This window comes from Cavia porcellus, unplaced genomic scaffold, assembly GCF_034190915.1.
Source record: "Cavia porcellus strain 051 isolate PalLab524CR breed Dunkin Hartley unplaced genomic scaffold, mCavPor4.1 scaffold_18, whole genome shotgun sequence".
NCBI lineage: Eukaryota > Metazoa > Chordata > Mammalia > Rodentia > Caviidae > Cavia > Cavia porcellus.
In genome coordinates, this window is record NW_026947501.1 from 56,337,803 (window position 1) to 56,359,641 (window position 21,839).

Consider the following 21,839-nt stretch of genomic DNA (forward strand, 5'->3'; position numbering starts at 1 on the left):
AATTTATGGACGTTGTAAAACTAGCAAACTACAGTCTTGGACGCATAAACTGGAGACTTTCCCATGAGGATATAAAATTTGAGGATAGATCCAGTGAATTAGTTTCTATCTCCCAAGTGTTCATAATGTGCATCTGAGATGTCTTGCTGTTCCATGAGTATTTTCAGGTCACCTGGACAAAGAGTTTTTTTAAAATTCTATTTTAAAGAGGGTAAAACTAAACATAACAAAGCAGAACAAAGCAGATCAGAAATTTCAAAGCAAGACAATGGGAGATCATCACTGTCTATCATACCGTCTCTTGTTTTTTTCCAATAGTTGTCCATATCTTCACACACAATAAAATAGTATAAAACTGATCAGAACAGAATGATGAAGGTATTACAGGCCTTCAAAACCAGACAATAGGAAAATAAATGGCTGCCATAATATGTCTCATTCTCTTCAAAATAGCTGTCCATACCTTCACGTATGCTGAAATTAAACAATACAAAACAGACTAAGACCACTCTGAACAGAGAATAATAGCCTCACTGGATTTCACAGCATGACGCTACAGAATCAGCACTGGATACCATGGTGTCTCTTTTTCTTCAAAGTAGCTGTTCATTTTATCACGCATTATATAATCAATCTTTATAAACGGACAAGGAGTCTTATGGACTTTGAGACATTATGATTCAGGATTTTCATACCCTAATGTTACAGGCAAGGCTTCATTTTTACGGAATATAAAGCACTCCGTTTCTTCCACATTTAAGAGTTCATCAAGAGAAGCCACTACCAGATCGTGTTCCTGCAGCATTTCTGGGTAGCGGGACACTGCTCGCTCGATCCTTGCTGAGCGCCGCACAGGGGTGATGAGCTTCATGTCTTGCACTTCTGGCATCCCACTTATTCTGAAAGACAGCAAAAGATACATTTACTTATCTTTGGTCTTTTGGAGACCAGTTCTTGCTATGCAGTTCAGGCTAACCTTGAACTCACTATGGAGCGCAGGTTGGCCTTTTACTTGTGGTGATCCTCCTGCCTCAACCCTGAGTGCTGAGATTACAGTGTGTGCCAACATGCCCAACTGAGAGATGCATTTCAAACCCTGTAACATTCAAAAGATTCTACTTGTTCTTTGTTTCTTATTCCATAATAAAATGACACGTTTCTTTTTTTTTTTTTTTGTCTTTTTCATTTTTATCGGTACCAGGGATTGAACTCATGACCGCCTGCTTGCAAGGCAGGTGCTTATGCCGCTGAGCTAAATCCCCAGCCCCGACACATGTTTCTTATAAGTTGATATAAGAGATATGTCTAGAGTGGCTGTCAGCCTATGAAGGCCTTTCCCTAATTTCCAGACTGTATTTGCAGTGGTCATCTGCTCCTGGGATGGTCCAAGCACATAGAAAGCATCAGACAAGAGTAGTCTTTATTTGATGTCAGTTGTTTTGCAGCTAGTATTTGTTTACCCCATAAACTTACAAAAGAGTTAATGAATCTTAAGGAATTGGACCTAATATCAAATTTGGTTGGACTAATGGCTTCCAAGATTCTTCCTAGCTCTGACAAGAAAATTATTCCAAAGATAGCTTTTAAGATGGGGAAGAAAGGCACAAATTGGGGATCTTTCTTGTAAATGCGTTCCAATAGACAGCAGTGGGGAGGACAGGGCAACGCCCTCCCATGTAGTGACTCTGACCCACAATTCACACAAGCACTAGACAACACTAGCGGGTGCCCAAAGCTGAAAGCTGTCATAACATAGCCTCGAGGCAACAGGGGGGGATCACTTGCTTTTTTTCATCTGCAGCTGTTAGCCACGGGGAGAGATGTGTCCAGCAGAGGGGTTCACAGCTGGACAAGGCAGCTGTTTTTCAGGCAACTGAAACACACAACTATTGTCCTGGTGCTCTCTCAAGATCAGGAGCTGAGGAGAGCCATGCTACACCTACCTTTATGAAAGTGAGGCCGAGAGCCTGACACAGATCTTTAAAATGATTAAATGCATACACGTTAAAAAAGCAGAGCACTTGTGACTAGCACAACCGCCCTCCCTGCTCTCCCAGGGCTCTTCACTGCTCCTCCTCACCCCATAGCTCCAGAGCTGGCCCCAGTCTGGGACCTGGTGCCACCCCCCCTGCCTCACCCCTCTGTGCCAGCCAAGTAGAAAAGGAAGGAGGGAGCTCTAAGTGCAGGGCAAAGGGGAGTGGAGGCGGCCAGGAGGAAAGGGCGAATCCTTTCCGGCAGCCTTCCGGGCTCCCGTGGTCTCTTCCTCACCACAGGTCGCTTCCTGCGGGGTGGAGGAGGGGGATGAGATGTGTGCAGAGGGGATCCCACCCTCCTACCAATGCTTTCAGCCTCTCCTCACCCTTGGCTCCTTCCTGGGTGCCAGAGATGCTCAGGGCTGCCTGGGCCTCACAGGAAGCAGAGTGATCTGTGAACTGCTGTTCCTGTGGAGCCCTGAAGGGGCCGCCCAGCACTGAACTGGAATTCGGTCTGTGATCACAAAGCCTGCTTCCCAGTCTGCTTACCTGGGGATGGAGGAGATCTGTAACTTGATACCAGGATGATTATTCTGCCCCACCTTGGTTATCTGGGGAGTTGCTGGAACCTGGTCCTGCTCTTCTGGAGGAAGACAGGACTCTTCAGATTCCGTCTTCTTGACCAGCTCTTCCATCAATCTGATATTTGCAGAACCTAAAGAATCAGGGGCAGCTCCTGTGTATGTAAGAAAGGGAAGTAAGGGAAACAAGATTTAGCAATTTAATATTTAAAGATCAAAAAAATGAAAACGTAATCTATACAATGATTTCCCAGTGATCTTCACTAAGCCCCATTAGACAAAGAGCCAATGATTGGACTTGGCACTTATAACTAGCTTTTCCTGCTAAGCCCCACAGCAGTGTCCTCTGACATCAGGCCACCTTGCTAACGAGCCTTCCATAGAGCTTCTGGGCCTAGATAACCCTTCAACCGAGCACTTCTCCAGTATTTTTTTTTGGTACCAGGAATGGGACTGAGGACCTTGCGCTTGCTAGGCAGGCACTTAGGTCGCTGAGCTGTATTCTCAGCCCTAACCTCCAGGCTTTTCTATCCTCGAGGGCTCTTGTACAGACTAATCACAGGTCTTCTACCTTTACATCATACCGTGGATCGATTTTCTTGGCTTACTTGACTCTATTTCCCAATCTCTTTACCCAGGGATGACCACATGGCTATTACCTTAGGAGTGAATAAAAAATACTTTGTAATGGCTTAATTTTCATGATAGCTCACCCACAACAGCCAAAGTGAAAGGAAGTAAGTTAGACTAAGATAGGCTGAGCCCCTAAGAGTATCACTGGGCTGCCAAGCAGCAAAGGCATGGATTAATATTTCCTCTAAACTTTTAAGAGAGTGCTGTGTGTTATAAATAAAATATCTGAACCGCAGAATCACTTCCAGAGTCTATAACTTATTTCTACAACTTATTTTCCAAAAGTAGAGGCCACTTAGCTATAATTTCACAGTACTCAATTGTTTCCTAGTTAAATCTATCCTTCAAGGAAGCAGTTTGGTCACCTTATAGGAAATATCCACTTTATTTTTTTAAGATTACTTGTTTTGCCTTAGTGTTCATACAACAAGTACTCAGTGCTGGGCACACTAGCTCTCATAAGAACATCCTCTACAAGTTCTGACCAAGGACAGTAATGGTTAAAAGAAACTTGTGATGGCTATTTGAAGAGATAACATGACTTTAGATAAGTGTTGGTGGATTTACTGGAATTAACACAGAACTTAAACCAAGGCATCTCTCCCTTATGCCTGAGTGTTTTCTGGTAAAGCTCCTGGGGGTCCACGAGAGCCCCAGGAAGGCAGGACCCTTCAGGTTGCTGTGGTGGAAACAACCTCTGTAGAGTGTTGGGCACACATATTCTTGTAATAATAGAAATAAATTAGCTGATGGCAATGGCTGAAAGGGTCAGGCCATGAAAACAAAGAAGTGAGGGGCACACTGGGGGACTACACAAGTATCAGTACCTTCTGCAGTTCTGTTTTGATCTTGCAAAATATTAAGAACAACTTCCCGTAACTCTTGAATTGGCTGGAGAGAAGAAGAAAATAAAGGAGTACTATTAAAAGTATCTATGGAAGGGAAAAAAGAGTCAAGGAACTTTAACATTAAATAAACTTCTAGTAATAAAAATGTTTCCTTTGAAAATCTCGTGTATCTATAAACACTTAAAAGGTTTTTTAATTTCATGAGGGAAATGAGGGAACAGAGAAAATGGTTAAATGTTGGCAATGACTTCAGCGAAAGATGTTTAAAATGTTTATAACAAATTTCTCCAAATCTAATTCTATTTTCCTATTTACTTACATCACTGCACTGAAGATGTGATCCTACATGAAGATTCTGGTCCAAAGAGTAAAGTACCCTACAGAAAATGTATCACATATTTTTTGTGTTGTCTTAGTTTAAGTCTTGTTTTCATCATAAAAATCATATACCTCATTTCAGAAAAATTGAACAATAGGTTAAACTTAACAAAGAAAATCACTAATAATCCAGGAAAATGACTGGAAAGGCTTCACTAGAGAATATCACTACTTTAAGAGGAAAGCTCTAAAGATAGTGATATTGAGGATTCTTTACTAAATTGATATCAGATCATTCTATGGTAAGTCTTATTCATGTGTCTGGGCTTTTACTATTGTATGCTTTTTCAAATCCACCCCTTATATGCAAACAATCCCGGTTAACCAGCATCTAAATAAAGCCTTTAATGAATAACAGAGAAAAGCAAAATAATAACAGTGATGATGAGAAAAAGACAGAGGGAGGGAGGGACAAAGTGAAGCAAAGCACTGAGAAGGAGCAGGCACTGCAGGAAGAGGGAAAAGTGCTCCAGGCTCTGGGAAGTGAGAGATCACTCGACTCCAGAAGGGTTGAAAAGGTGTCTTTGGGTGATGATGGAGATCCCACAATGACAGCTATAGAGACAGGTGTAAAGAACATGTGAACAGTCAGGAATAATGGAAAGGTCTCAAAGAAAAAGAGGAGAAGAAGCCATGCGCCTCTAGTGAGCCTACCACTGAGGCCAGGTAGAGGCCATGCCCTGAGGCCCCACAGCCATCAGGGAGCATCAGTGAGCTGCCACCCATACCCCTCTGGCACCCTGGGAACCTTGGATGGGAGAAACCCAGGTGCCAATCCCTCGCACCGTGGGACGGGAAGCAGTGCAGGAAGCACCCAGGACTCAGCAACCTGCTGATTTGGAGGAACACAGGAAAATATCAAAATGAAGGTGCGACCTCAGACCGTCAGCTCACCCAGAACAAGTTGAGGAGACACGGACACAGAAGAAGGCAGAAGTCACACACCTGAAATTTCTGCAATGATGGCAACTGAAGTAAAGGGACAACTTAGAGTTTGTACTGTTTGGTTAACTTTGCAGGCCTATCTCTGGTAGTCTGAGCAACTATTTAGAGGATAACAATGTGCAATAGAGTAACTATGGTTGATTTCCTGCTGTCTTGTTTTTGAAATCCAAGATCGTTCTCATTGTTTTGTTTTGTTTCACTCTCTTTAAAATAAAAAAGTACTTAGAAAGTTAGAAAACAGTATGAAAACTAATTACAAAGGTAAAATAAGAAAATAATTAATTAAAGGAAAAGGAGAAGTCGTGTTTGAAAAGCAGTAACCATACAATTTACTACATGGGTCAACATATTCATGTTTCTTAAATATTCATAGCAACGTGGACACTAAAAAGTGACCAGAATTTCCATGTGACTCTAATGGAGGATTAAGGATGGAAAAGGCTCGTGAGGATGACGGATAGGTGTGCGTGTTCATGTGCTGGAGATTTGTACTGTGTATACGAAAGTGGGTTAAACCTCGTCATGTACAGCAGAAAGTCTACAATTATGTCTAAAACTGAAACATCAAAAGCCAGCAATATAAGCATGTTTTCTGGAACTATAGTGGTAAAAATATTAAAATAATCATTGTACTCTGGGAATTAGAAATGGGAGTGGAAGGAGGCAGAAGTTTTATTGAATGAACTTTACTCAGTATGTGACTACTGAAATGAGCTGTGTGAAATACCCTAACAATCACGGAAACAGTTATTGTAGAATAGCAGTATGAAATGGAAAATGGCATTTAAGTGAAGAGTTACAAAATTATTTGATGCAGTTCTTGTTAAACAACTATATAGATAGTGCTTTTTAAAAATTTCATGCAATATTGACTATATTATTTACATATGGATATTGAAATATTGAACTTAATATATTTTTAGGTTCTTTATAAATATTAGAGTTTGATGCTATAACTGTTTATACTATTACTTTCCATAATTGCATATTTTTATAATTAGTGTTTTGAGTCAAATGGGACATAGTCACTTGATAAGGTGGTTTGCATGTCATAGTTCTTCCTATGAAATATTTAAATATGTTCACAAAACATATTGAATTTCATATTCTGTGTATAACTTTATGAAGTGAGTTAAGAGTTTAACACTGCATTATATAACTATCATATTATGAACAAGAATGAAACCCTACGAAAGAGAATTTTAAGAAGTCACCCACCCAAGACAGACACTCACTTTTGCTCCATTTTTAATGGCTTCTTCGTACAGCCCAATAACATCAAAGGTGCCTTTTCTTGCCAATAGCTTTGCTTTGCAGATCCAGAATTTAGCGAATTTTTCAGCCTCAGGAATGTTGGACAAAATGGTAGATATTTCATTAGAAAGTACACCCTGAAAAACAGGAAGTATCCAGAGATAATTAGTACCATTTCACCATTACTTTCATATCTCCTAGAATTTATTACAGATGACATGCAAACATTGGTGTGATCATCTGAGCTTGTTAAAAGTTTCAACTTTATTGAGGGACAATGTACATATAATAATGTGTACCCATTTTAATTATATGTTTCAATGACAGTGATCCTTAGATTTTAAGAGTTACATGAGATCAAAGAGAAAAATATTTATCACAGCAGAAAGTAAGGAATATGTTTTACATTTTTATGTAGGGAAAAAGTGAAAACAGGGCTCAGGCTGCAGCTCAGTGGTGGAGCACTTGGATAGCCATGTGTGAGGCCCTGGGTTCAATCTGCAAAAACAAAACCAAAAACAAAACAAACCTTAGAGTTATCAACAGTTCCTATACAACATTCACAATACTATACATTTAAAGTGGGAATGGTGAACAGTGGCCAGAATTCCCCCATGACTCTTAGTGGCAGAAAGAGAGATGGTACAGGTATGCAAAGGTCAGGGGTGTTCCCATGGTGTACTGGGGATTTATCATGGGTGAATGTAAAAGGGTTGATTCCACACACAGCAACTTTGAAATGGCTTCTGACGTGGGCCAGGAGGAAAGGGGAGTTTCCACCACCAAAGCGCAGGCACTGGTTCACTCACCACCTGCTCCTCAAGAGATGTGGGTCACATCAAAGTAAGCTCACAACTGAGAGTCATCCATGTTTGGGGAAACCAATATAATGTGAAAGAGGCATAAAACTCATTAAACAAGAAAGAACACTGGAGCAAAAAGTTGAGGGAGGAAAGAAGAATAAGTTTAAGAGTTCTACAGTCAGTATCGTTAGAGCGCTAAGAGAGTACTGCCACCATTAAACTCGAATGGGCTGTTTTAAGGAAGACCTACAGAGGGGCAGAACAGCACACAGACAGGGCTGAAGAAGGAATTCACAAGCTGACAGTTCAGCTGTGCAGTCCTCCCAGCGCCCAGGAAGATGGAACAAAGAAATGAACAGTATGAAATAAAATCTAGAGTTCTGAAGGACACAGTCATTGTTCAGTAATTCCGATATCCACCTCAGAGAATTCCTAGAAGGAAATCTTAAGTGAACAAACCTGAGCATACACAAAGCAGATGCAGAAGGAAACTTTTAAGAACTGAACAAAAAAAATGATTGTTTTGATTAAAGACCTCTTGAAAGTCAAGCAGGATGAATGAAAAAAGAATAGTAGTACTTACTAAACCAAGGATAAAAAGAAAATCCTTAAAGATCTGAGAGAAGGAAAGAAGAAGATTACCATTAGAAAAGTGAGACTCAGGTTGGTATGTGACTTTAATAAATTAACATCAGATGCAAGAAAGAAAGGCAAGAGGTAACTTCAAATTTTCTAAGGAAAACAACCTGAAATTAGGAAATTTCCCCAGTCAGACCGTGATTACAAGAGGGCAAATTAATGACATTTCCATAAGCACTTAGGATTCAAAATTTACTGTTAGAAAACCATAAAGTTCCTAATAAATGAACGTTAGAGTTCACACAACAGACTTGAAACAAAATTCAAGAGTATAACCTGCAAACCATGTTTCAACTTATATCTACCATTTTATTTTTTATTGTAATTTACTATTGCCTTTATGAACTAACACTGTATAAAACAGAAATAAGGGGAACAAACAAACATGGATTCATAGAAATTGAGTTATAAAATAGCAAGTTAAGTTTAAATATGAGTAATAACAGTACATACATGTATATGGGCTATATTTGTTTTTTACAAGCAGAGTTACTGATCTGTTAAAAAATTCAGCTGCACACATTTGTACTGGACATTCCTAAAATGAATAAATTCATGAGATTTAAAACAAAGGGGTGAAAAGAGTTCTGCCAGACAAATTCTTACAAATGGCAAGATTAATATCAGACAAAAGAGAAATCAAAGCCAGCCATGACTCTGTAAGCACCTAAGAGAGCTTTGAAAGCCAGAAAGCCAAAATTGACAGAACTACAAAGGGAAACTGTCAATGACCGTCCTCCTTCCAGAGAAACTCCAGCATATTTCTTTCAGAGAGTAACGTATTTGGTAAACAAACAGAATATACATCCTTTTCAAATTCTTTTGGAATATCTACTAAGAAAGATTAGGCATTAAGACCACAAGGAAAATTTCAATAAATTCCATCAAGCAGAATAAATATAGTAGAATATAGCAGAATTAATACTAGTCATAGTTATCAACCATGATATGGTATAATTGGAAATTAACATAAAGATGGCAAGAAAAAAAATCCTACAAATTTAGAAATTCAGATACTCTTCTAAGAAGACTTCTGGGTTAAATTAGAAATCAACAGGGCTGGGGATATAGCTCAACTGCACAGCGCCTGCCTGGAAAGTACGAGGTCCTGAGTTTGATTTCTAGTACGAAGAAAAAAAATAGAACTCAACATGGAAACTTCTAGCCATTTAGAAACGAACAATGAAAACAGTATTAAGCTGTTGTCTCTTTGCTCTAAACCCACTGGTCACCCCTGCTTTGTGATGTTGGAGCTGAACTCCTCAGACTTCTTGCTTGATAGCTTTCTGCTGGGTTGTGCCAGTCCTGGGCACTAGGGGGAGACAGCAGGCACTAGAGAGAGAAGGGAGGAGAGGGGCGCTCTTGTTACTTGCTTTTGGCACCCCGCCAGGAGTTCCTCACCTGGTGACAAAGGCTGGTTTTAACCTTCCCTTTTTTCTGGCAGTCACGGATCCACCTCACTGTGGTCCTCTGGAGGCAGGGGCATCAGTTGGGTAGCAGCCTTCCCTCAAGATCTGAGCCCACACCCCAAGACTTCCTGTCCCCGAGGTCCCAGAAGCTGCCGGGTACTGTGTGCTCTATAGTTAGAGTCTTGTGTCCACCGGGCTCATCTCTCCTAGTGCGATACTATAAAGGATGTATTTAGTTCTCCTCTATTTCTTGGCATACAATTCTTAAAATTCCTGTCATCTCCAAAGACGACTGTCTTTTGTACACTAAAGAGTCGACTGATAGGCCCCAGGGAGATGCCAAGATGGCAGTTGGCCCCTGGTAAGTCCAATACAGAGTTAGAGACTTGGGATTTTCAGCCCTCCCACCCCCAGCTCTGGGGGGAGGACTAAAGGTTAAGCTAACTGCAAATGGAGATGATTCTGTGCTTCTGTAAGGAAGCCTCCCCTAAAACTGCGAAAGGTCAGGACTGGGAGAGCTTCCGTGTAACAGCATATGCAGGCTCCTGGAGGATGGTGTGCTAGAGGGAGGAGGTAGCCAAGCTGCGCGCCTTCCTGCGTGCCCTATCTTATCCATGCCTCCATTGGTGTCTTCTATAACAGCTTTTACAATAAATAGGAAAATATAAATAAACTTTTCCTGGGCTTTACGAGCTACTCCAGCAAATCTGTCAAACTAGAGGAGTGGAGTGGCTCACATGGTCTCCAGAGTGGCCCACGGTCACCGCCTGGGGAAGAGCCTGACACCACATGCTGTCGGCCTCCTTCCCTTCCTGGTCTCACAGCCTCCCTGTTACTCCACTCTCTGTTTCCCACGGAAATCTCTTCCTAATCAATCACTGGCACACAAATCTTCCTTTTACAGTTTGTTTTGAGGGAACACACATGAGTAATGAGTAATTATATTATTTTTTAATTGAGATATTTTTGTAACTTGATCCTGACTGATAAAGTATATTAGTCAAATCTGAGGGATATGAGCAAAATGGAAGAAGCAAATTTATAGCATTAAACGTATTTGTGAGAAAATAAGAAGGATTGATTTAAATCATCCAAGTTTTCAACTAAAAAGCTAGAAAAAGAATGATAAACATAATAGATGCACAGACAGAGTGCACTAAAGGGATGAAGGACAAAGTCTTGGACCTGTCACCTGTTACTGATTAAAAAATGGCATTTTCTGCTGAGGTGGACAGGGCCTTAAAAATGACTGCTAAAATGTATGATTCTTCCTTATAAATGTCTATAAATGCCCAGTAAGTAACTAAAAGCAAAACCAAGACTGACCTTCATTTTTGTATACTTTTCTTTTTTTTTTGTCTTTTTGAGACAGTCTCACTATGCAGTTCAGGCCAGCCTTGAGCTCGTTTTGTAGCCCAGGCTGGTCTTGACCTTGCAACAGTTCTGCCTAAGCCTCCTGAGCGCTGGGATTACAGGCATGTGCCACCATGCCCGGCTTTTCTTTATTACTTTAAAACTTTGAACATGCCTGGGATTACAGGCATGTTACTCATTTACGAAAGGTCTATAGAACACAGTTTATTAACTATAAATTTACCTAGCCTGTCTCATTCCTCTTCAAGATAGAGGACACCAAAATAGAAGAGATTAATTTTTAAGGTTCACAGCAACATCCAGTTACCAGCTTTTACAGAGTCCAGTTCCAGATCTTTCCTCCTTAGAATGACATCTAAAAGTTTTAGCCATTGTCCTGAGCTGGTGGTCAGGAGGGTCCCAGAAAAAACAGACGCAAAGAGAAGACAAGCTACCAGGAAGACGATCAATTCCTGGCGAGGCAGGAGGCAGAGAGGAGAAACACCTGAAAGAAGGGGGCCTGAAGACCAGAGGGCTGAAGAGTAAGATGGCTCTCCCAAGCGGGAGTGCCCAGTTCTGACAGCTAAACCGCAGCTGGGGAGGACAAGAAGCTGTGTGTGCTTAGACTTCTGGGGGCCCCCGATAAGCTCTCTAGAAACCGCGGAGCATCCACTCTAGCAGCTAAGCTGTGCCTGGGTACACATGTGCTGCGGGATATCCTACACAGCTGATAGGGAGCCAACTCAACTATAATTAATCCTAATCTCCTTTATGCTGTGGTTTGACCCGCCTCATCCCCACCCCACCGGAGGCTCTGAGTGCCATGGCAGCTCCTCAAAGGTCCACACAGGGACAAACGCTTCCCCTTCCAACAGAAAGGAGACTTGCCCCGATTGTGGTGAACTGTCATGTTAGTCAAAAGAGCTATTCCCTCCCTGTATAAACTGTCTGTAGACAAGTGACGGCGAACCTTTTAGAGCTTTCAACAATACACATAGCTCACTGTGGCACGTGTGCCACGGGTTCCCCACCACTAAGACAGACTCTGACATCTGGCTTCTTTGGGGCCATAAGCTCTTTTCAGCGGCTCGTTCCTCCCAGAGGAGCACACCCTGACTAATAAATCGATGACTTCACTTCTACTTCTGTGTGGTCTTTGTACAGGATACCAAGAACCCAGGACAGTCATAACCCTAATGACAACAGGATGGAACCACTCCTCACCCCAAGAGGATTCCTCCAGAGCTACAAAACCAGGGCGGAGATGTCTCTTAATACCAGCTTCCTGTGTACAGGGGTGGGCCAGGTCCAGCCTTTCATCAGAGCAGCTACCCTCCAGAGACTGTAGCCCCTTCTCTCTTTTCAAGCTGTAGTCCTTTCTCTCTTTTCTCATATTCTCCAATTAAAGCTTTTGCCTGTAAATTCATACCATTGCTTTAGTGTTCCTTTCTGTTCTCACTAAAGCAAAGACTCACCCTGGCCAGTGACAGGAGCACATATTAATGGACAAGAAAGTTATCAATAAAATGCAAAAGAAACTTTTTTCTTTTAGTACTAGGGATCGAACCCACAACCTGGCACATGCTGGGCAGGCCCTTATGCTGCCGAGTTAAATCTCAGCCCCAAAAGAAACTCTTTTAAAGAGATTACACAAAACATTCAGCGAGTTTGAATTTTAAAAAGGTACAAAATTTACTACAGTTCGCTCGAGAAATAAGGAGACTTATAGACCAATGGCCACAGGAAAAATTGTAAAGGTGTAATCAAAGAAGCACAGTCCAGATGATTTTATGCAAAGTTCTCACTAAACCTTCAAACAACAGCAAATTTCATGCTGCACGAATTACTTTCAGTGGATAAGAAAAAAAAATACTTATTTGACAAAGTCAGCATAATACTGGGACTAGGAAAACACAAAACCAAAGAACATGTATGAAAGTGTGAAACAGAATAAATACAACTAGCAAAACAGAACTGTACACTGCAGTTCTCTATTTACACTGTAGATACATACATAAAAGCTGTCCAGGGATAACTGGCAATGAAGGCCACTATCAGGGAGCAGCTTGGGATGTGTGTGTGTGTGTGTGTGTGTGTGTGTGTGTGTGTGTGTGTATAGGTGCAGGGGAGAGGCCTGCTTACTTATTTGTAGTATCTGCAATGATTTTAAGAACATATGCATGGGCGGACAACTGCCTGCATTCAGACTCTGGCATGAGACCATTTCCAGCCCACAGGGAAGCTTTGGGAGATTGCTCAGAGCCATAAAGACCATGCCCAGCCTCCCAAATCATTGGAGGCCAAACAGGAGGTCCCTGTGGGCCTAACTGGGCCATGCCCAGAGAACCTGGGCTCCGACAGCTGCATGCAAGAGGTGATTTCCAGCACATAGGGAAGATTTGGACATTGCATTGAGATGCTAAGACACCACACAGCCTCCCAAATCACTGGAGGCCCCCGCAGGCCTAACTGGGTCACGTTCAGTAACCCCCTGGACTGCAGACAGCTGCCTGTATCCTGCTGCATGAGTTTAAAGTGCATAACATGATTGCCAGTACACTGGGAAGCTTTGGAACATTGCTCAGAGCTCGGAAATATAGGAAAATGACAAAGCAAAAGAGCAAAATGCAATCTCAAACTTCCAGCCCATCCCAAGCAAGCCTAGGAGACATGGACATAGAAGAAAATGTAAGCCACACACCCAAATCTTCTGAAGTGATGGCAAAAAGGAAGTAAATACACAACTTTGGGAAGCTATAAAAGAACTCAGATCAGAAATAATTTAGGTAAAAGAAGAAATGATAAATGCAATGGGAAATGCTGAACACATCTAAAGAAGACATAGTTAAAAAACAATGCAGAAAGATGGAAACCTTGAATGAACAATATAAGAAAAAAACAGAATGCATGAAGCAGATTCAAAGATACAAAGGATATCAAAAATTCCATCGAAAGTAACAAAACTGCCTCAATAAAAGTGAAGATAGACTTTGAGACTTCAAAAAAAAGATTGCAGCCAGTGAACAGGAAAGGAAAAATCTTTTAAAAATAACAAGGAATCAGGAATTAACAATTCAATAGCTACAAGATGATGCAAAGAAGAACAATATAAGACTGATAGGTTTAAACAAAAAAGAAGGTGACAACACAAATAATATCAGGAAGCTATTTACAGAAGTAATAGCTAAAAATTTCCTAAAGATGAGAATGGAAATTGATATATAGATCAGTGAAGCATATAGAACTCCAAATAACTATAACCAAAATAAAACTACACCCAGACATATAATCATCAACATCCCAGAAATCCAGAATAAGAACATAATATTAAAAGCTATTAGAGAGAAGAGACAAATCACCCATAAAGGAAAGCCTATCAGAATCACAGTAGACTTTTCCACACAAATAATGAAGTCAAGAGGAGCATGGAGTGAAGTATTTCAGAGCCTAGAGGAAAATTACTTCTAACCCAGACTGATGTATCCTGAAAAACTGTCCTTCAAAATTGATGTTGAAATAAGATACTTCCATGACAAACACCCAAAGAACTTCATGATCACCAAACCAACCCTACAAAGAATACTGAAAGACATTCTAGATAAACATAGAAAAAAACCACTAAGCAAGAAAAACAATTAAACAGACTGGAAAGGTAAAGAATCAACAGCAGGAAGATAACATGTCAAAAGTAAACCAATATACATCAGTTATAACCATTAATGTAAATGGCCTCAATTCACAGATTAAGAAACAGACTGGCAGAATAGAGCAAGAAACAACATCCAACCATATGCTATATATAAGAAACCCATCTAATCCAAAAGGGAATTCATAGACTGAAAGTCAAAGGATGGAAAACAATACTTCATGCAACAGGACCCCCCCGAAAAGCAGAGGTAGCTATTCTATTTGAAGACAATATGAACTTCAAATTAAGAATGATCAAAAGAGATAAAGAAGGTCACTATATACTAGTTAGGGAAAAACTTCAAGAGGAAGAGATAACAATCTTAAATATCAAGCACCAAATTTGGGAGCACCCAGCTATACAAACAAATATTAACAGAAATTAAAAATTAAATAAGCAATAACACAATTATAACCGGAGACCATTGACACAAAGGGACAGATCAACTAGATAGAAAATCAGCAAAGAAACAACAGAACTCAATCACACTTGTGAACAATTGGACTTGGTGGACGTATACAGAGTATTCCACCCAAAAACATCAGAATATATATATTCTTCTTAACAGCACATGGGACATTCTCTAAAACAGACCATATTCTAGCCCACAGAACATGCTTCAGTAAATGCAGAAGAACTGAAATGCACGTTATCAGATCATAGCACCATGAAACTAGAAATTAATGACAAAAGAAACTGCAAAAACCCCACAAACATATGAAAATTGAGCAATCAGTGGGTTAAAGAAGAAATTAAACAATACTTAAAGCAAATAAAAATACAAATACATCTTTCTGGAACCTGTGGGATGCAATGAAAGCAGTCCTCAGAGGAAAATTTATTATGGTGAATTCCCACATCAGAAAAACAGAATGAACACAAATAAACAACCTGATGGTACACGTCAAACGTCTGAAAAAGAAAAGCAAGTCAAGTCCAAAGCCAAAAGAAGGGAGGAAATCATAAAGCTTAGAGCAGAAATCAATGCAATGGAGACTAAGAAAACAATACAAAGAATCAATGAATCAAAGTGTTGGTTCTTTGAAATAAATAAAATTGATAAGCCCCTACCAACTTTATTTAAAAAAGGAAAGAAAAAACTCAAATTCATGCAGTGAGGAATGAAAAAGGTAATATCACTACAGACCCTGTGGAAATACAAATGATCATCAATACTTATTTCAAAAACCTCTACTGTTATAGGCTTGATAACACAGAAGAAATGGACAGATTCCTAGAAACATATGAATTACCAAAGGTGGGTCAAAAAGATGTAAAACTGGTGAATAACCCAATTTCAATTAACAAAACTGAAAATGTAATTAAATCCTTACCAACAAAGAAAAGCCCAGATCCAGATGGATTCATTGCGAAATTCTACAAGAAATTCAAAGAAGACACTCCTCAAACTATTCAATGAAATGAAATGAAATTGAAAGGGAAGCAATCTCCCTAACGCATTCCTGGAAGCAAATATTGCTCTAATACCAAAACCAGAGAAAGACTCAACCAAAAAAGAGAACCACAGGCCAATCTCCCTAATGAACATAGATGCAAAAATTCTCGATCAAATATTGGCAAACAGAATGCAACAAGTCCTCAAGAAGATTATATACCATGATCATGTGGGATTCATCCCAGGAATGCAGGGATGGTTCCACATATACAAATCAAGAAGTGTAATCCACCATATAAATAGAGCGAAAAAATAAGAATTACATGATCATTTCTATAGATGCAGAAAAAGATTTTGATAAGGTTCAACACTTATTCATAATAAGAAACTTTCAGAAAACTGGAATATATGGTCTTTACCTCAATATGATAAAAGCCACCTATGACAAACCAACAGCCAGCATCATATTAAATGGCCAAAAACTGAAAGCCTTTACCCTAAATTCAGGAACAAAACAAGGATGTCCATTATTGCCACTGTTATTCAATATAGTGCTGAAAATACTAGCCAGAGCAAATAGACAAGAGAGAGAAATAAAAGGAGTAAGGATAGGAAAAGAAGAAGTTAAATTATGGGCAGATGACATGATACTCTTCATAAAAAAACCCCAAAACTCCATTGAAAGACTCCTAGGTATAATAAATACATTCAGTAAGGTAGCTGGATACAAAGTCAATACTTAAAAATCAATAGCATTCCTATACACTAACAACAAAACCACTGAGAGAGAAATAAGAGAAGACACACCTGTCATAATAGCTTCCAAAAAAAAAAAAAAAAAAAAAAAAAAACAACTTAGGAATCAATCTAACAAAAGAAGTAAAAGATCTATTCAGGGAAAATTACAATATCCTGAAAAAACAAATCGAAGAGGACCTCAGAAAATGGAAAGGCATCCCTTGTTCATGGATAGGAAATACAAATATTGTGAAAATGGCCATTCTCCTAAAAATGTTATACAGATTTAATGCAATTCCAATATATCGTTAACATACCTCACAAATCTAGAGAAATCACTCCTAAAATTCATCTGGAACCAGAAGAGACCTAGAATAGCCAAGGCAAGGAACTCTCCCGCACTGTTGGTGGGAGTGTAGACTGGTGCAACCACTGTGGGGGTCAGTCAGGAGATTCCTCAAAAAGGAATTGGAAGTCCCATTTGTTCCAGCTATTCCACTTCTGGGCATATTCCCAGAACTGAAAACATCATACCACAGTGATATACGTGCACCCATGTTTACAGCAGCACAACTTGTAATAGCCAGATCTTGGTAACAACCTAAGTGTCCATCAACTGAGGAATGGATAAAAAAAGATGTGGTATTTTTATACAATGGAGTACTACTCAGGTATATAGAATGATCACACTGAGATTTTTATAAGTAAATGTTTGCAACTTGAGACCATATTCATAAGTGAAATAAATCAAACTCACATGTGTAAATACCATACAGTCTTCCTAGTATAAGAAATGGTAAGAGTACATAAGATACAAAATCCTCAATAAATACAGTGAAAAGATAATCTGTTTATAAGGAAAAACATAATGTCTCAGGGAAAAGGAGGAAAAAGAAAAAGGAAGGGAAAAGAAAAAATATCTGAAATTGTATAATCACGTTTAGGATAGCTAAGATGACTGTGTTACAAATCCCATAAGTTTTTGGAACAAAACCGCTAACATCTATAAGATTGGAACAATTTTGCGTGTTAGTATCTGGTGATCTGAGGAACTCTTAAAGGACATTATGTAAAATAACAACCCTAGTTATGCTCCTACCACTTGCTCTGAAGGCGTATATCATCGTTTTGTGCTGTTTGCTATTATTATTTACTTGTCTTTTTTGTTTCTTGTTTTTCTAAGAATTTGTTTTGCTTTGTTTTTCCCTCTAATACAAAAGATAGGTATACATGTGTAGAACTTCCCCTAAACAGTATATGAAAATCGATTACATTATGTGTGATGAAATGAACAGCTACTTTGAAGAAAAAGAGACGTTATGGTATCCGTTGCGGATACCATATCGTCATGCTGTGAAATTCAGTAATGCCATTATTCTTTGTTCAGAGAGGTTTTAGCCTGTTTTGTATTGTTTAATTTCAATATACATGAAGGTATGGACAGCTAATTTGAATGAGAACAAGAGACATTACAGCAGCCACTGTTGATTTTGAAGCCCGATAATGCCTTCATCACTCTGTTCTGATTAGCTTAATACTATTTTGTTTTGTATACATTCATTGTGTGTGAAGATATAGACAACTATTTGGAAGAAAACAAAAGACATTATGGTAACCTTGGTACAGATCCTGTTATCTTGCTTTGAAATCTGTGTCACTTACATTGTTTTCTTCTGATCTACTTTGTTCTGTTTTTTGTTTAGTTTTACCCTCTTTAAAATAATAAAAAAAATGTATGCATGTATTTTAATGCAATGAAAATGAAAGAAAGAACAAAAAATGAAGACCTGAAGTTTAATTTCATAAAGGAGAAATAGTTAATGTTTAACTGAATGTTGTGAAGATACGAAAATGAAGCTTTCCTTGTCGTGTGACTTCCAACATTACCAGCCACAGGACAGAACATGCTTGCTCTGGGCCAGGACCTTTGTATAGATCCCCTCCTCTTTTATTTTAAAATTTTTCCTTGGGGGAATCTCCTGAAGATCACACCCTTTGCCTACCACCCACCGTGTTCTGATCTAGAAAACCCAAGACACAGTTTAGATCGCATTTCTAGCTACCAAGAATCCCTACGATATTATCATTTTAAATGACCTTGCCTTCTGACTTTAGTTTTACATCCAAATGTTAATGTTTTACGTTCTGGACCTTGATACCTGAAGAAGACAGAGTGAAAACTGCATCTGTGTCCTTCCGGTGCTGAGCTGCTTGGTTTACCTTTCTAACTTCTCCATGTCTCAGTTTCATTTGTAAAGTGGACACAGTGAAAGTCACTATGGAAATCACGTGGCATAACAGAAGTAAAGTGATTGCAGAGCTCCTGACACGCAAGTTCCACTATTTATGTGCAATTCATTACTATTACTGTCACTATAATTATTATTCTATCTGAAAGAGCAGCTAAATTTCTGCTTAAATAATGATTATCTCCTCTGCATTATATTTAAGAAAAATGCTTAGAAATCTCCAAGACTCTGTGTCAAAGCTTTGGTTTCAGAGACCATTTGGTTTTCTTTGGTAGTACTAGGAATTAAACCAAAAAGGTTCCTAAAATTTTGAGATACCAAGTCACTAAGTTGCCTAGCCTCAGCTTGAATTTATGATCCTCCTGCCTCAGCCTCCCAGAGTGCTGGGATTACACCCATGTGCTGTGGTATCTGGCTGGGCTAGAAACTCTTGATCATCCGCACTCACCTCTTCAGTGAGCCTCAGACATTCTGCCAGGGTGCTGTTAATCTTATTGGACAGCTCCAGTTGTGCTTTCTTTTCTTCCTCTTCTTCTTCAATATTCTTCCAGAATGAAATATTCATTTCCTCTATTACTTTTCTTTTTGTTTTAAGTTCCATGGGAGGCCGTTTATAGATTTTCCCCTTAGATTTCTGCCATTCTTCTAGCTGTTTCCTGTTACATGATTAAAGGGGAGAGAGAATGGCTTTAGTTTTTCCTTCATACATGGTCTAGTTCCTAAAACGATCAGTTAGAGCTAAACCTTCAATTAGAGGCAAAGAGAACAGAATTAAAAAACAATTTCGAATAGCTAATGGCAATACTGGATGGTTCTCACACATCAGGAGGCGGGGCAGAGTGACACAAATCCGCAGGGGGCTGAGGCAGGAGGATCGCCAAAAGTGTAGGCCAGCCAGGGCTACACAGCAAGTTGAACATCAGTATGTCTCAAAAACAAAAGCTCTCGAGGCAGATGTTAGGTTAGATTATAGGCAGCTAGGTAGCTTTTAGTCTTCGAATACTTTAGTTTCATGATCATTCCTATTTTTCTCAGACACCTCCTTGTCTCTGAGATCACAGACTTGGTGCCACATCTCTCCCACCACAAAATTATCAGTCAATCAACTCACACCCACTAAAACGGCATTCTGCCCTCTATAGGGTCTCAGTGCTCAAAGTGACCAACTTCACTCAGCTCCCCAGCCCTCTCCTGACCACACACAACTCCTTTCTTCTCAGAAACTACAGCAATACTTTTGGGGCTCTTCTCTTAAGTAGCTAGTCATGCCAAGTCCTAATCCCCACTGTCTTCCACTATTCTTGTGCTCCACTCTTGCTTCTAAGCATGCAATGGTCTCCATTTTGGGAGCGGAGACACCAAGAAGTATAGGCGCTTAGATGTCAGCTGTCTAGTTTCTATAAGCTACAACTATGTATTAATGATTCGAAGTGTACACTTCAGTCTACGCTTCTTCTTAGAGTCTCAAACTTTGTAAATCTACTGCCTAGTTGTTATGTTTTGATGTCTGACAGATGTTTTAAACTTAATATTCTCTAAAACAAAGTTCTTGATTTTCATCTCCAAAACAGTCCTGAGTTTTACTTTGATAAACAGTACCCCAGACTACCCAGTTTCTGGAGCCTAAAACTAGGAGTTGTCTTGAGCTCTTCCTTCCTTTTATTCCCTCATGCCTACGCATTCCCAGAAGACTCACTACTGCTTCTGTCTACACTACTGCCATGCTGGTCTGCACCCTTGTCACCTCTGATGGAAAAGCTGCAGTGGCCCACTAATCATCTGCTGGCTTCCACTCTGACCTGAGCAAATCCACTGCACATGGTAGCTGACCTGTGAAATGTAAAGCAGACTGCATCACTGCTGAGGGATTCCATGACTCTTGGAATGAAATTCAAAATGTTCTCCGTTGTTGAAAAGCAGTCTAACCAGGCTCCTGGGAATGTCTCCAACCTCAAGTCATCCCACTCTCCTTCTTGCTCAGGATCCCTGGGAGCTTTGGCTTCATTTTAGTTTCTTGATCCATCCTCATTCCTGCCTCAGGGTCTTGTATCTTCAGCCCTCTGCTCAAATGACACTTTCTTGAAGAATAATCTGCCGTTACCCTGTCTTATTTAATCAGGGTGTTGTCTCCTCCACTAGAACATAAGCTCTATGGAAGCAGAAATGGAGGGCCAGGGCCTAGCATCGTGCTTGGCACTGGCTTGGCACGCACAGGTATTCCACACAGCTGGTAACGTTCACCACTGTAGTGTGTGATTATGTGAGAAGTGCACCGTAACTATAATCATGTGATAACTATAATTAAGATGTGAGTCTGCCTAACACCCTAAAAAATTTCCTCATGTTATTTGGTAGGCAATTTTGCTCCTAATCCCAGCTCCTGAAAAAAATCATGCATTTGCTTTTGTCCTTCTAGTTTTGCTTTTTTCCAGGATGCCAATAAGTACGTTTTAATAAATGAATGCCGATACCCTTTTGCTGCTCTCCCTTTGACTCTAGAGAACAATCTGCTGAGTGCTCATTTCAGCCCTGATTGTTCCCCACTTACTCCTTTACTCTAAGCGTGTGCTAAATGATAGAAGCTGGAAGATCGGATGATGTGTTTCCTCCCGTTCCTGGCAATCTTCCTATCTCCTGATTCTTCCTTTGACTCATATACGAAGAGGGAACCTTCCTTTTCATTTAAATTTTTTTTTTTTTATTTTAAAGAGGATAAAGCTAAACATAACAAAACAGAACAAAGTAGATCAGAAGAAAACAATGTAAGTGCCACAGATTTCAAAGCAAGATAACAGGATTTTCTTTTCTAAAAACCAACTTCTCTTAGGAGCTCAACATCATTTTATTTTTCTAACATTCTCCTTATGTGCACCAAACCACAAGCTCCAGGAGGCTAGAGACTGACTGTGTTCTCCTTGCTGCACATAACACCTGATACCTCCCGGCATGAGG

The 21,839-nt window shown here is 39.8% G+C and overlaps 1 protein-coding gene across 1 annotated transcript in view; it reads right to left on the reverse strand.

Annotated features, from left to right (window-relative positions):
* Positions 1-195: 195 nt before the first annotated feature.
* The window catches only part of Ckap2l (cytoskeleton associated protein 2 like), a 41,471-nt gene continuing 19,827 nt past the window's right edge, over positions 196-21,839 (reverse strand). The window contains exons 5-9 of the mRNA XM_013147377.2: positions 19,336-19,543; positions 6,594-6,749; positions 4,015-4,078; positions 2,523-2,709; positions 196-899 (exon numbers count right to left, since the gene is read on the reverse strand). Coding sequence (XP_013002831.1) covers positions 674-899; positions 2,523-2,709; positions 4,015-4,078; positions 6,594-6,749; positions 19,336-19,543 — 841 coding nt within the window. The 3' untranslated portion in view covers positions 196-673. The remainder of the gene's footprint in view (positions 900-2,522; positions 2,710-4,014; positions 4,079-6,593; positions 6,750-19,335; positions 19,544-21,839) is intronic.